The sequence below is a fragment of the Sabethes cyaneus genome, chromosome 2 (genome assembly GCF_943734655.1).
Source record: "Sabethes cyaneus chromosome 2, idSabCyanKW18_F2, whole genome shotgun sequence".
In the NCBI taxonomy this organism is placed as follows: Eukaryota; Metazoa; Arthropoda; class Insecta; order Diptera; family Culicidae; genus Sabethes; species Sabethes cyaneus.
In genome coordinates, this window is record NC_071354.1 from 9478836 (window position 1) to 9492280 (window position 13445).

At 42.9% G+C, this 13445-nt stretch overlaps 1 protein-coding gene across 1 annotated transcript; it reads right to left on the minus strand.

The window, feature by feature from the left end:
- Window positions 1–217: 217 nt before the first annotated feature.
- Window positions 218–2619, minus strand: LOC128737271 (uncharacterized). The gene is made up of 3 exons (XM_053831875.1): window positions 1681–2619; window positions 1115–1618; window positions 218–1057 (listed from the first exon to the last, which is right to left on the minus strand). The coding sequence occupies exons 1-3, from the start codon at window positions 2258–2260 to the stop codon at window positions 270–272; spliced, it is 1872 nt and encodes a 623-aa protein (XP_053687850.1). The 5' UTR covers window positions 2261–2619; the 3' UTR covers window positions 218–269.
- Window positions 2620–13445: the final 10826 nt, after the last annotated feature.

Here is a 13445-nt window from a genome sequence, read left to right on the forward strand (position 1 = left end):
GGTACCGTAAATGGTCCATGGTAAGTAAAAATGAATTAGTGTTCGATGTTGAAGAAGCAGGTGACCAGCTGTGACAAATTAGGTTTCACTTGAATGACCCTAATGGTCCCCACCGAAATGCAAACTGCCACTGCTTAGGGGGACCACTTTCGGTTTTGTAGGATTGTCACCGTAAAGCTTATTGATAAAAATATTAGGTAGGTATATGTAGGTATGTATTAGGGAATAGTATTTTTCACGTGTCTTTAAAAGTCGTTTCTAAAACTAAATCAATGGTCGTCCAATGCTAATAACTGAGGCTCGGCCATCTTTAGTGCCCTGTCCAGTAGCTGTCGGTTCGACTTAACAATCAGAATATTGTGCAGTGTCCCATCGGACCACTCAGTACGCATGTCGGACAAAACCAGGTCCAATGCACCGTATGCTCGTTCGACGGCAACTTGGTTTGATGGAACGGCAAGAAAAATCGAAGCAAGAGCGTGCAGCTCGGGATGCGACCCTTTGCGCCCCATCCAGTGGTCCCATAGATCGACGGCAGTAGTTTTACGTTGTTCCACATCGAGAGTATTCAATTGCTTCTCAAATAACGGTACTTCTTTGGAAATTCCTGCATTTGACCCTCCAAACATTTTGCTAATCATCAAATCCATCTCGTCCTGTTCGACTCCCTGTTCCGTCTTTATGACCTTTGCGGCAGGTTCCGACTGAAGCTGGGAAAATTTCTCCCATGTAGCCGCGATGTATTTCTTGATCTTATCCTTCTCTTGTGCATCAAACAGGGTAGATTTATAGTAGTGTACTCGCGGGTCCACGAAAAGTGCACAATTATAGGCCATACTGTTTTTCAACGACGCTAGGCGTCTATTGAGGGAAGCGGATAAGTCCAGCGCAAAACGATTTGTACTACCAAGCTTGCCGACTTCAAATATTGTGTGTATCCACCGCAAGTTAAAATCCGCCAGCGAAACGTGCTTTCCCTGCATATTTTTGACACAATTATATACAGGTGTAAAGGCTGCCACATAATCCTTAATATAGTCCCAATGTCCAGACAAGTCTGTAAATAAAATCAATTTTTATTATTTTACAAAATTAGATAATTCGTTTCGATTACCCAATTCACTGTATTGAGATCCAAGGTTTTTAAAGAATTGTTCGTTTTTGCAAAAGTGCTCCAACACCAGGAAAACACTACCCCAACTTGTTTTGCTGTGAAGCGGCGGCAGTGTCACCTGATCGAAGACCGTTTCATAGATCGGTTTCCTGCAGTTCTTCGCAACCAGCGTGATGTCTCCTATTTCTCGATCGGAATAGTCAACTACCTCCGTTACTGCGGGCTGCATGATGTGCACCGCACATCTAACCAGATCAATGGATTTGCCTAGTTCGTGCTTCAATCCATCCAGGGTAAGAGTGGCAGCCGCCTCTTCCGTCGCGTCATCATTATCGGATACTTCAGTAGCATCGATTGGTTGTGACGGTTGCTGTAGCTGGTTTACACCATTGTCATAAGTTACTGAAAATACTTGTTCCACCGATATATTGTAGTTGTCCAAAATTCTTATTATTTCCGTTTTGAGCTGTTTTGCCGTCTGCTTTTCTTTAAGTTCAATTATACCTATAATGATTAGAAGTTTTTGTCAAACCGGTAATAAACAATTTTAAAAATTCTCGACTTACCAAGCGATCGAACCACAATTTCTCCGTTGACAGCAAATTGGCTATTGATGGCCAGAATTTGTTTACTCTGCCGGCAGGCAGAATCGATTTTAACACTTATTAAACGACATTTAACTTCCGTTGTTATAATTTCCCTCACGGCATTTGCCACCAGATCCACGTAGCTTTGGGCAGTGAATCGGTCCAGCGAAATGCCGAGTGCTTTCGAGATCGGATTCAACAGAGTTCGCATTCCCTCCCACTCGACGGCGCACGGCGGCAGATGGTGAATCGTGACAAGCTTAACGATCGCTTCCGTAACCGCGAGCCGGTCGATGGCTACGGAAACCTTTCGTACGACTTTTCTTTTCTTTTCCTCGGGACAATCTTCTGGCGGCAGTAATCCTACCTGCTTCGCCAGAACCCCGTGTTCCACCCGAACATGGCGGATGAAGTTTCCGCAATCGAGACGAACCTGCTTCTGTTTATAATCACACTTTACGCGCGTATCAATTCGACAGCATACGAAACCGTTTTCGACAGTGGTAACTTCCGTTAGAATGGTCCGAAAGGTTCGCTTTTTCTCCGATTTCGATCCCATGATCGAATGAACCGAATACTTTACTGAAAAGCACGACAGTCTGTCGATAGTCCGAAAAACTCAAATTCTATCTAAGTGTGACAGAAAATAATGTCAAATGTCACATGACATTTTCTTTTATGTAGCATGACTGTTTTTGATCACAAGAAATGCCGCAGTTAAAATGTAGTGCTGTGGTAAGCGACAGCGCAGCTGCGCTGCGACAAACAGTATAAACAAACCTTGTAATTTCGAACTATTCGCATCACATTGAGACACGGTCAATAACGAGAGAAGCAGACGTTTTTCGTTTGCTTTCTTTACATGGGAACGATGAGAATTGATGGAAAATATCACCAACTTCGTTCAAACTAAAATCTAAAACTGTTCAAGTCACTACTCCCACGTCTCACGCCGGCAAGGGCAACCACTCAAGTTCTTGAAGTTTGTATGCTTTGTTTACCCAATGAGAGCAACAAATAAGGTGAGGAAAAAACTTATATCTTTGGTATTGTATTACCTACTGTTTGTTCCGAACTTGAATTATCATCAACAATGTAATCTTTTCATTACATGTATTTCAATGAATTTCAAACCTAAGTTATTGCTTATTGTTGTGACTTACATTACATCAATAAAATTGGTGTGAAAATAACAATTGCAAAAATAAAACTAAAAGCACTAAAAGTTTTGCTTTCTCACCATGAAATTTATACTCATTGACTTTCTCTCGAGTAAACATAACCGGGCTCCGGGACTAAAAGCGCATTCACTGACACATTGCACAGTGAGGCGAAAGCTTTCAAAACTGGACTGAATTGAAAACCTTGAAAACTAACAACAATTAATAAAATGATATTAATTTCGGCTCGCTTGTATAATATGATAAAAATAATGTTTTTTTTTTTCGATTGCCATCAAATGTTTAGGATATTAAATGGAATATTTAAGCTTAGTTTTATCATCTTTATTTCAATTTATTTCGCCTCCATATCCGAATGCCCGCATACCATCCCGGTAAACTCGACCAGCTGTGGAAGATAAGGCATGACCACGGTTTTCCGGATAAATTAACGCGACTGATCAGCATCAGAGCTACATTGGATCGAGTGATGTGTTCCGTGCGCATCGCGGGGAGCATCAATACGAAAGGTACGATTTTCAGCAAGGGTAGCCAACGCCTAGGCTTTGCAGATGACTTTCATATCATAGTCAGGAGCTTTGCAACGGCGGAGACTGAATACAGAGCCTAGGAACATTGGGCTAAAAAATGCGTCGAAATGAAGAGACTCAAAGAAAACAAACACGTGCTTTCCACGGCCACGGGTCACTGTTGACGGCGACGAGCTAAAAGTGGTGGAAGAGTTGTTGTTTTCGGGACCGCTGGTGAACACTAGTAAGGAGACCCACCGGCCCAGTCTAGCCGGAAATCGGACCTATTTTGCCCTTCACAAAACGCTACGATCAAGAAGCGTATGCCGTCGTACGAAGCTGACAATGTACAAAACCCTTATTAGACCGGTAGTTCTTTATTGACTTAAAACCGTGACGCTTCCTCACGTAGGACATACGCTTCTTCTTCTTCTTCTTCTTCTTCTTCTTCAGCATAGAGCCGGGGTGGCTCGTGCTGTTTCAAGCACTCGTCTCCATTCATCTCGGTCTTGGGCCACTCGTCGCCAATTTCCTAGTCGTTTCAAAAGTCGCAAATCGCTTTCGACCAGGTCCAGCCATCGTGCACGTTTGGCCCGCCTGTTCCTGGTGGGGTTGTTGAAGAGGACTATTTTCGTCGCACTGCCGTCCGGCATCTTTACGACGTGTACGGCTCCTAGTGTTGTTGTCCGCGGTCACTAGCGATCCCAAATACACGAACCCCTCTACCACTTCTAGTTCGTCGCCGTCTACGGTTACCGTCCGCGGGAGACGCGCGTTTGTTCCCTTTGAGCCTCTTCCTTTCATGTATTTGGTCTTCGACGCATTTATTTTTAGCCCAATTCTCCTAGACTCCGTTTTCAGTCTGACGTAGATTGCCTCCGCCGACACAAAGTTCCTGGCTATGTCATCTACAAAGCCTATAAGTTGGCTACTCTTGGTAAAAATCGTGCCTCGTTTCGATGCCCGCTCGTCGGATCACCCCCTCAAGAGCGATGTTGAACAGCATGCAGGATAGACCGTCACCTTGCCTCAACCCTCGTCGCGTCTCGAAGGGACTCGAGAGTGTCCCAGAGATGCGTACGAAACACATCACTCGATCCAATGTGGCACTGATCGGTCGCGTCAGTTTGTCCGGGAAACCGTGTTCATGCATTATCTGCCCTAGCTTGTCTCGATCGACTGTATCGTATGCTGTTTTGAAATCAATAAAGATGTGATGTGATGCCGCCTGATAATTCCCTACGAAACCTTGTGATATCGGTGACAACCGGCGTAACAGGATCTGGGAGAGTACCTTGTAGGCGGCGTTTACCAGCGTAATACCACGATAGTTGCAGCAGTCTAGCCGATCACCCTTTTTGTAGATGGGACAAACCATTCCTTCCATCCATTCTTTGGCTTTTCCTCCTCCCAATTCCTCGAAATATCCCAGTGTAGAGCCTTTGCTAGCGTTTCTCCGCCATGTTCATAAAGGTCTGGCGGTAGGCGGTCCTTCCCAGCGGCTTTATTGGTCTTCAGCAGCCCGGTTTCTCGTTTGACTTCTTGGAGATCAGGTGCTGGGACACTACTATCTTCCAAGGGCGCTCCTAGGTTAATTTCCGTTTCGCCTCCTTCTGCGAATTCGCCATTGAGGTGTTCATCGAAGAACTGCTTCCACCTGTCGACCACCTCGCGCTCGTTTGTAATTAGATTCCCTCCCTCGTCACTACACATGTCAGGTTTCGGTGTGTAGCCCTTCCGAGTTTGGTTCACCTTCTCATAAAACTTGCGCGTGTCATTAGCTCGGAATAGTTGCTCTAATTCTTCACGATCTCTGTCCTCCTTTTGGCGCTTTTTTCTCCTCATGGTCGTGGTCAATTGGTTCCTAGCTCGTCGGTATTTGGCCAGGTTTTCTCCAGTGGCAATACTTAGATAATTTTTCCAAGCAGTTTTTTTCCCCTCCACCTTGTTGGCTTGTTGCCATTCCCCATCAAACCAATCATTTTGTGTACTTCGAGGTTCAATACCTAGTGCCGCGATAGCGACCTCTACGATGGCCGAGCGTATTCGGTCCCAACCGTCTTCGAGGTTTGAAGCACCAAACTCCTCGGAAGAAGGCAGTGCCTCATTCAGTATTCGCGCGTAGTTCTCGGCGGCTTGCGGGTTATCTAGCTGTCTGATGTTCTGCCGAGGAGGGCGGCTTTGACGTGTCCGGTATACGGTGGACAGTTTTGAGCGCACATGTACTGCTACTAGGTCATGATAAGAATTAATATCCGCACCCCGTCGGGAGCGTACGTTCGTGATGTTAGAGAAAAACCGGCCCTCTATGAGAACGTGGTCAATTTGGTTCATTGTACGTTGGTCAAGTGATCTCCAGGTGGCTTTGTGTATATCCTTGCGCGGGAAAAAGGTGTTTCGGATCACCAGACTTCGGGAAGCTGCGAAGTTTATACCTGCGACCAACGAGGTCGTTATCGTTCGTGTCGGTGTGCAGGCTATGGGGTCCTACCACCGGTCCATACAACTCTTCTCTATCGACCTGAGCGTTCATATCCCCGATGACGATCTTGATGTCCCGTAACGAGCAGCTGTCGTATGTTGCCTCCAACCTCGCGTAGAACGCTTCTTTCTCATCGTCGGGTCTACCTTCGTGCGGGCAGTGCATGTTAATGATGCTATAATTGAATAAACGGCCCTTTATCCTCAATAGACACATTCTCTTGTTGATAGCCTTCCAATCTATCACGCGATCCTGCATTCCGCCTAACACTACAAAGCCCGTTCCCAGTTTGTTGGTAGCGCCACCGTTCTGGTAAAACTGGGCCTTTCCGCCACGGATCTTCCATACTTTCTCTCCTTTACGACAGATTTCCTGCAGAGCTACGATGCCGAGTTTGCGAGGTTCAAGCTGTTCAATCAGCACTCGCTCGCAACCTGCGAAATTTAGCGATCTGCAGTTCCAAGAACTGAGTCTCGTCCTTGCTCCGTCGCCTAGGTCGATGCCGAATATTCCGCTCCGAAATTGCTTGAATTTTGTAAGTTATTTAATTTAGGTGTGTAGCCGTACTGGGGCAACGGGCAACACTACCGATTATCGCGATGGGGCTGATATCTTATAGTGCCGAGACTCACTATACCTCCTTCCCGGTTAGTATATGGCCTTAGTTTCCACCGGGGTTGGTTACCCGATCTCTGCTATGGTTGCTCGTATCCATTGGCGTAGCTAGAAGGGGTGTCTGGAGACCAGGCCCCCTCCAGAATTCTGTACACACTTAAATAGGCAATTTGAATTCGGTAATTTATTTTACAGAAACTGATTTGTAAAATGATATATTATCGAAATTCCGCTGAAAACTGTTCTCTTCGGTACTTGTCATTTAGAGCCTTACGACTATTCGGTAAAACAAATTATGCGTTACAGAAAACGGTGAAACTGGTACAGTATCATTTGTCAGAATCAACAATTACTGAATTTCGCAATACGTTTTACCGAAATTCTGTTGGCCATCAAACTTGGCGTTGATCGCCATTTTTGTACTCGCGGTTTAAAAGTAAGCTTGTTTTATTTGAAGTCGCGTTGAATTTGATTAAACAGAAACGGAAACAGAAGTTTTTGGAGCGTCTTAGTAGAATAGTAGAATAGTAGAATACACATAGTAGAATTAAATTGGATAAGTTTTCTTATTTGCAAAAAATTTGCACATTCTACAGCTTAAGGATTAAAGAAAACCGTCGCAATGGAAAATGTACTAGAAGAACTAACAAAACACGATGTACGAATAACTGAACTCAACGGTCTCCTGGTAGGTAATTTTGTATTGAATAATTCCTACTTTAACGAATTATTTTTCAAGATAACTTTGGACTTTTATCACCTTTATCCACATGCAACGAAATTTGATGAAAAATGGGGTCAATTAGAACCAAAAATTTTACGCACTCATCCAACGTTATTCAAAGAGTTAAAAAACGGTAATTAAATTTAGTTTGATGGCAACTAGCAAACTTAACCTTCATTTGCAGATTTTCTACGCGCCTTGGCGATTGTGCGAATAAAGAATCCGTCGCGAGGCTCTAAAAATAGTATTAACGACACATCCAGGGAAAATCCGTTATACGGAATTATTGAATGGAAAGTAGTAATAAACATTAACTCATCGAAAATTCATAACGTTTCTTTTGTAGATTACAGATGAACCTTCAGGACAACAGAGCATTCCAATGATCGTCATTCGAGGACCATTTTTGTGCAACTCGAACAAAGAATGTGCTATATATTGGAGAGGCGAGCCTATTATTGTTGAAAATTTAAAATCGGGATTTGAAACCTTGATTCAGCTATACACCGTGTTTAGAATCGTCCCGAAACCGTCTGACAAACATTTTTTTCTATTCTTCTCAGGAGCTGTGCTTAATATTCAGCAATTAAGCACGACTGGGACAAAATTCGTGCAGGGATTATTCTAACTTTAATTTTAACGCTTGGAAATCATTTCATCGTTATATTATAACTTAATTCGAAAGTTTGTATCTATAAATGTAAGATACCTAATTCATTAATAAAAATTAAATTTCACATTTTTACAAAAAAACAATTACAATTTTTTTATGTAAATTTTTACATTTATTTGTATTTATTTTGCAGATATCCTTATTACGTTTTACAGTAAAATTCATTTAAAAATTCGGGTAGATCAGTAAAATCTACGGAATATTCGGTAATTTTGACAGATCTGTGCTCCAGCTGAATTACGGATCATTCGGTTTTTTTAATTACCGAATCTTCTACCGAACGTTCAGCTGTTTAGAATTCGGTGAAATTTTAACGAACTCGGCGTTTTTTCTAAGTGTTTAGGCCCCCTCCAGAAAATTTCCCCGTTGGTATTTTTAAACCGGAAAAAAGTTCAGTGTACATGTTCCCGCTACGTAGATATTTTCTTTTTCACTAACCTAGCCTAGTAATCACCCCGGGTCATGCTGTTTCAAGCAGTCGTCTCCATTCAACTCCATCTTGGGCCACTCGTCGCCAATTTCTCAGTCTCAGAAGTCGCAAAGCACTTTCGACCTGGTCGACCCATCTTGCACTTTGAGCCTCTTTGTTCCTGATACTGGTGCATTTGTTAAAGAGAACTGTTTTCGTCGCACTGTAGCCTACTGACTTTTACCACCTGAAAATGGCAATCTCTCCAAACAGGGCTTGCAGCTCGTGATTTATACATCTTCGCTACTCTTCGCTTTTAGTTTGTACACCGCCATATATCGTCCGCAGTACTTTCCCGCTCGAACATGGCAAGGGCGCGTTCCGTCCGCGGGAAGCACGCGCTTGTTTCCTTTGAGTCTCTTTCTTTCATGTCATGTATCCTCTTAGACTTCGGTTTCATCGGATAGCCCTCTAGTTGGATGCCGTCACATCTCACATTGTCTCAACCTTCACCGTGTTTCAATGGAACTTGAAACTAGCGCCGAGATGCACAAGAAACACCACTCGATCCAAAGCTCTGATCAGTTGTAGCAAATCGTGTTCGTGCATTATCTGCCATAGCTGGTCTCGATCGACTGTATCGTATGTTGCTTTGAAATCAATGAAGATGTAATACGTGAACACGTTGTACTCCCAACATTTCTGCAAGATCTGTGGGATGGTAAACATCTGGTCCGTAATTGCGCGGGCCCTCATGAAACCCGCCTGGTATTTTCCCACAAAACGTTGGACAGCCGGAAATTTTTTTTTGGGAGGCACCCCCTAGGCCTCCTCCAGAGAAATGCTACGCCAATGCTTGTATTTTGCCTGGTACCACGAGGAGGTCGGGATCGGAGTTGCTGGATAAGAGGCTAACGATCACTATGGGGTCTATATTCCGCATTATCCAGCCATTTAAGGATGATTCAAAAATGACGTCCACTAAATTTCTGCTTTTTTACACCCCCCTCCCCCCTCTGTCCGATTGTGTCACAAAACTCAACCAACCCCCCGCCCCCCCTTTGGGCGTCACACAAACCTAAAATAGAAATAAAAAGCGTGTTAAAAGCAAAAAGTGTTTTATAAAAATAGCTTAATCTTTTAAGAAGTAGTGTAAGATTAAAAAACCATAGAAAATAACAGTCGCGTATTTTCTCAAAAAAAAAAAAAATTGAATTTCTAGATTTTTCCGGATAAACTGATTTCAAAGTTATCTTTTTAACGAAACTATAAAAAGATTCCACGTTTTGCTAACTTTCTCCACCCAGCGAGTAGACTTTTACTGATTATGTAATTTTATTAGTAAAAAAACATTTTTATGGACACGATTTATGAACTGTGAACAAAGGCTCTAACAACTTTCAATTGCAAATCGCCACAAATCAATGAAGAAATGAAGTTTTGGTTTCAATTGAAGATCACCGCTCCGCTTTAAAACAACTTCAATCTGCATCGGCGAGGCAGGTTTCACTACATCGTGACGATAGCTTTTAAAGTTCATTTTCTACTTATCTATCAAATATTTAGTAAAAGGCTAGAAACTTTGATTGCAAATGAACTGAAAATGATTTACATATACCCTTTAATGTAACGCATGGTATAATTAATCTAGTGTAACATAGGTAAATCGTGCCCGACTTTCGGCGCCGTCAGCTGAAACAATTACCAGCATCAATTGAAGCTTGCTTGAAAGATTTTGTTCAACAAATGAAACAAGTTGCTTTTTGAGGGAAGAGAAGATAGGAGAGAATCAGCTTTATTTATTTATTTCGACGATGTCGGGTCCTCTTGCGAGCTTCTGAAGTAAGATAAATTCGAAAATCGAAATAAATCGATGAGTTTTTGTAGCCTTTTTCTGAGAATAAATTTTCTTCGGCGGATGTCACATTTGCCTAGACCCCCTCCCCCCCTCTGTCACAACCTGTCACAAAATTGACACCCCCTCCCCCCCATAAGCAGTGGACGTCATTATTGAATGATCGTTTACCAGGCACATAAGACATACGCACTCTTTCCGTATTCCAGCGGACAATATTTGCAGTCGCTGGAACGTTGCTTGTCGAAGCATTAAAAGCAAAACGTTGTTTTTAACTGTTATCAAGCGACTGCAAAGCTGGAAAATCGTCCCAAAAAGTACAAAGAAAGGAAAAAGGAAAGGAGGAAGGATAGAAGGCAGGAAAGAAGGATGGAAAGAAGAAAGGAAAGAAGAAAGCAAATAAGTGAGGAAAGAAGGAAGGAAGGAAGGAACGATAGAAAGATGCAAAGAAGAAAGGAAAGACGAAAAGAAAGAATGAAGCATAGAAAGAATCAAAAAGGATGAAACTTTGAAAGTTTCTGTATCCTTACCTCCTCCAGAACATCACACTTGTGCTGGGCGGTGAAATACAGTAGCCTCGGAAGTTGCCGGAAGTCCGCCCTGATGTACGTCTCATCATTCATGATGAGAGAGTTGAGGATTTTCCAGGTGCTTGCGCAAAATAAATTCGCGATGTTGCTTTTCGGGTGACGCCATTTTTTCCAATTTTCGAAAAACTGACCGCGATAAAAATACAGTGTGAACAATACACTCTAAACTACTTCTACCCAAATTTTCAAGAGAAAATACCCAATGGGTAATTATCAACAGCGTTTCTTCCGTGATGTAATTTGATGTGGGACACCCTTTAACCATTGCTACGCTAGCGACTGTTGGCGGTGGTAGGCCGATTAGGGATTCACATTTGCTGAGATATATCGTTCCGAGGCCGTGAAACGACCTGAACAAAGCTAGTCCTCTGTAATATCAGCACGATAAGTAACCTCTAGAAGACTAGCAAGTGAGATTAAAAGCCAACTGATATGTGAAAAGGGAGGGAATAAAAGCTAAGAATTGTAATTCATATCTTATTCCTCAAAACAGAGACAGTTCCATTTTGCACCATTTCGTAATTTCGGCTAGTTAAATTCGAAAGTTCGTAGTATGTTGGTTTGTTAACTGTGGTATAAAGTTCACCTCTGCATAGAGCTTTTGAGCCACTTGCGCGGACTGGCCCGTAATACGTAATTCTTTCTCAGTCCATGGTGAGTTTCAGTTCAGCCGGGGTTACCACCCGAACCAAAACTGTTCATCCTCCCTTACCAGCCCACCGCTGAGCAGCTCTGGACTATAACTTTGAAAGTTAAAATAATTCTGGCTTTCTACCGTGCCTTGTCAGCCTTGTCTTGCATGTGCATCTAGTCTATGAGTTGACGATTGCATCCAGGTAAGTTATCGGTTTTGAGTCCTCCCCAAATAGCAGTCTGTAGTGCGATCCAGCTAGCCGCTTGTTACAAGGTAAGACAGAAGGAAGGGAAGAAGGAAGGAAAGAATGAAAGGAAGAAGGAAGGACATAAGGAAGGAAAGAATGAAGGAAAGAAGGAAGGAAAGATGGAAGGAAAGAAGGAAGGAAAACAGCAAGGAAAGAAGGAAGGAAAGAAGGAAGGAAAGAAGGAAGGAAAGGTGGAAGAAAGAAGGATTGCAAGAAATGAGTCTTGTTGTTCTGCGTTGTTCAGTCAAACATGGAAGTCGCAACGGGCTCTTGCCGCTAAGGAATCTGTGGCAGTTCAAGCCTTATCTGCAAACAGCGATAGGAAAAGTTATTGTTCTAGTCTCCTCGCCAGCAGCTGGTAATCTTGTAGGTACTGACAATAATCTTGTTTGCTTACAAATTGCAGATTCTTGCGAATATCACATACGGCGTTTGGGAAATATAAGATTTTAGGACATTCTGATTCTGATTGGAGGAATTTCGATACTTATTTCGTGTTCAATACTCATTACTAAGGTGCTGCACCCGTAGATTGTCATGCTCAAAATGCAATTTCCTATAATTTTAGTCGTTGACGGCGAAAAATCAAAGCATTTTATCGTTGTCTTATCATTACTGGATATCAATTCACTAGATTCCTTCATCTGGAACTAAATTTGAAGCATATCGTGAGGAAGCATGAAAGGTGCAACCGATGATTTGAACTTATTAATGTTATGTATAAAACAGTTGTCTTTCAAAATAAAAAAAATTGAGGATGATTGATAAATTCAAATTATAAATTCATGTTTTGCTAGCAGGTATCATTTATTCTTAAACATCCTGCATTCATGTTCAACACATTGCCGTGGCATCTGGCATGAATGGGACTTAAAATATTGTCAGAATCGCCAACAGCATCGCCCACGCGACGACACGGCGGTATAAAAAAAACTACCCATATGTCATGATCGTGCGTAAGAAACCATTTTTCAATCAAATTTATTTGATAGTTTACGAAATGCCTTTCTGATAGTAGGAATCCCTCGTAATGGCACGGTGTTGAACACTTAGTCACGAATCAAGCCGCAATATGTACCCAAGCAAAAAGTGTCCTATTTTTAAAACCAAAAACCCAATCACCCCATCGCCACCGGCAAAGGCACGGAATTGATGGTCCGCAGCAGACCAGTGCCATTGTAAGAGTTGTCATAACAAGACAGCTCAGTTGGTTTTTATTAGTCAAATCCGGCGCATCCCCTACCTACCCTCGGACGGCCAATCCGCCTGCGCTGGTTTTGACGGCTCCTCTTCAGAAACGTCCCAATACGAGAAACACATTTATTTTCAATACATATTTCAAAATTCGTTCATGTGTATGAGTCGGCTGTTCGGTTCGGGACGGGACTGTCAACCGGTATGAGTTTTTAATCATTTTCTAATTTCACACCGGCGCGCTGCGCTGGCGCTGGTTGCCTGCCGGCTGTCCGATTTGCCGCGATGAAGAATGCTGCAATCTGCTTGATTAATTGGTCTATTTCACCAGATGATGGGATTCCATCGGATCTGGCGGAAGCCGTGAGAAAAACAAGCGACTACCGACAGCGGTTGGTTGTTGGACGACCAGCTTGTATGAATAAGTTGTCATTTCGGAAAGGTCGATCGCGGTAAATCAATGTGGGCAAAATTATTTCGGAACAGGTGGTCACCGCAATCCGGGCGTGTGGGCGGCTGGATGATACACGTGCCAAGGAATGTGTGCTGTCACTTTACCGCAGCATCTGTCGTCAGTAGCGAGACATCAACATAGGTGCTGTCGTCGTCGTCGTCGCCTGCTACGATCGCA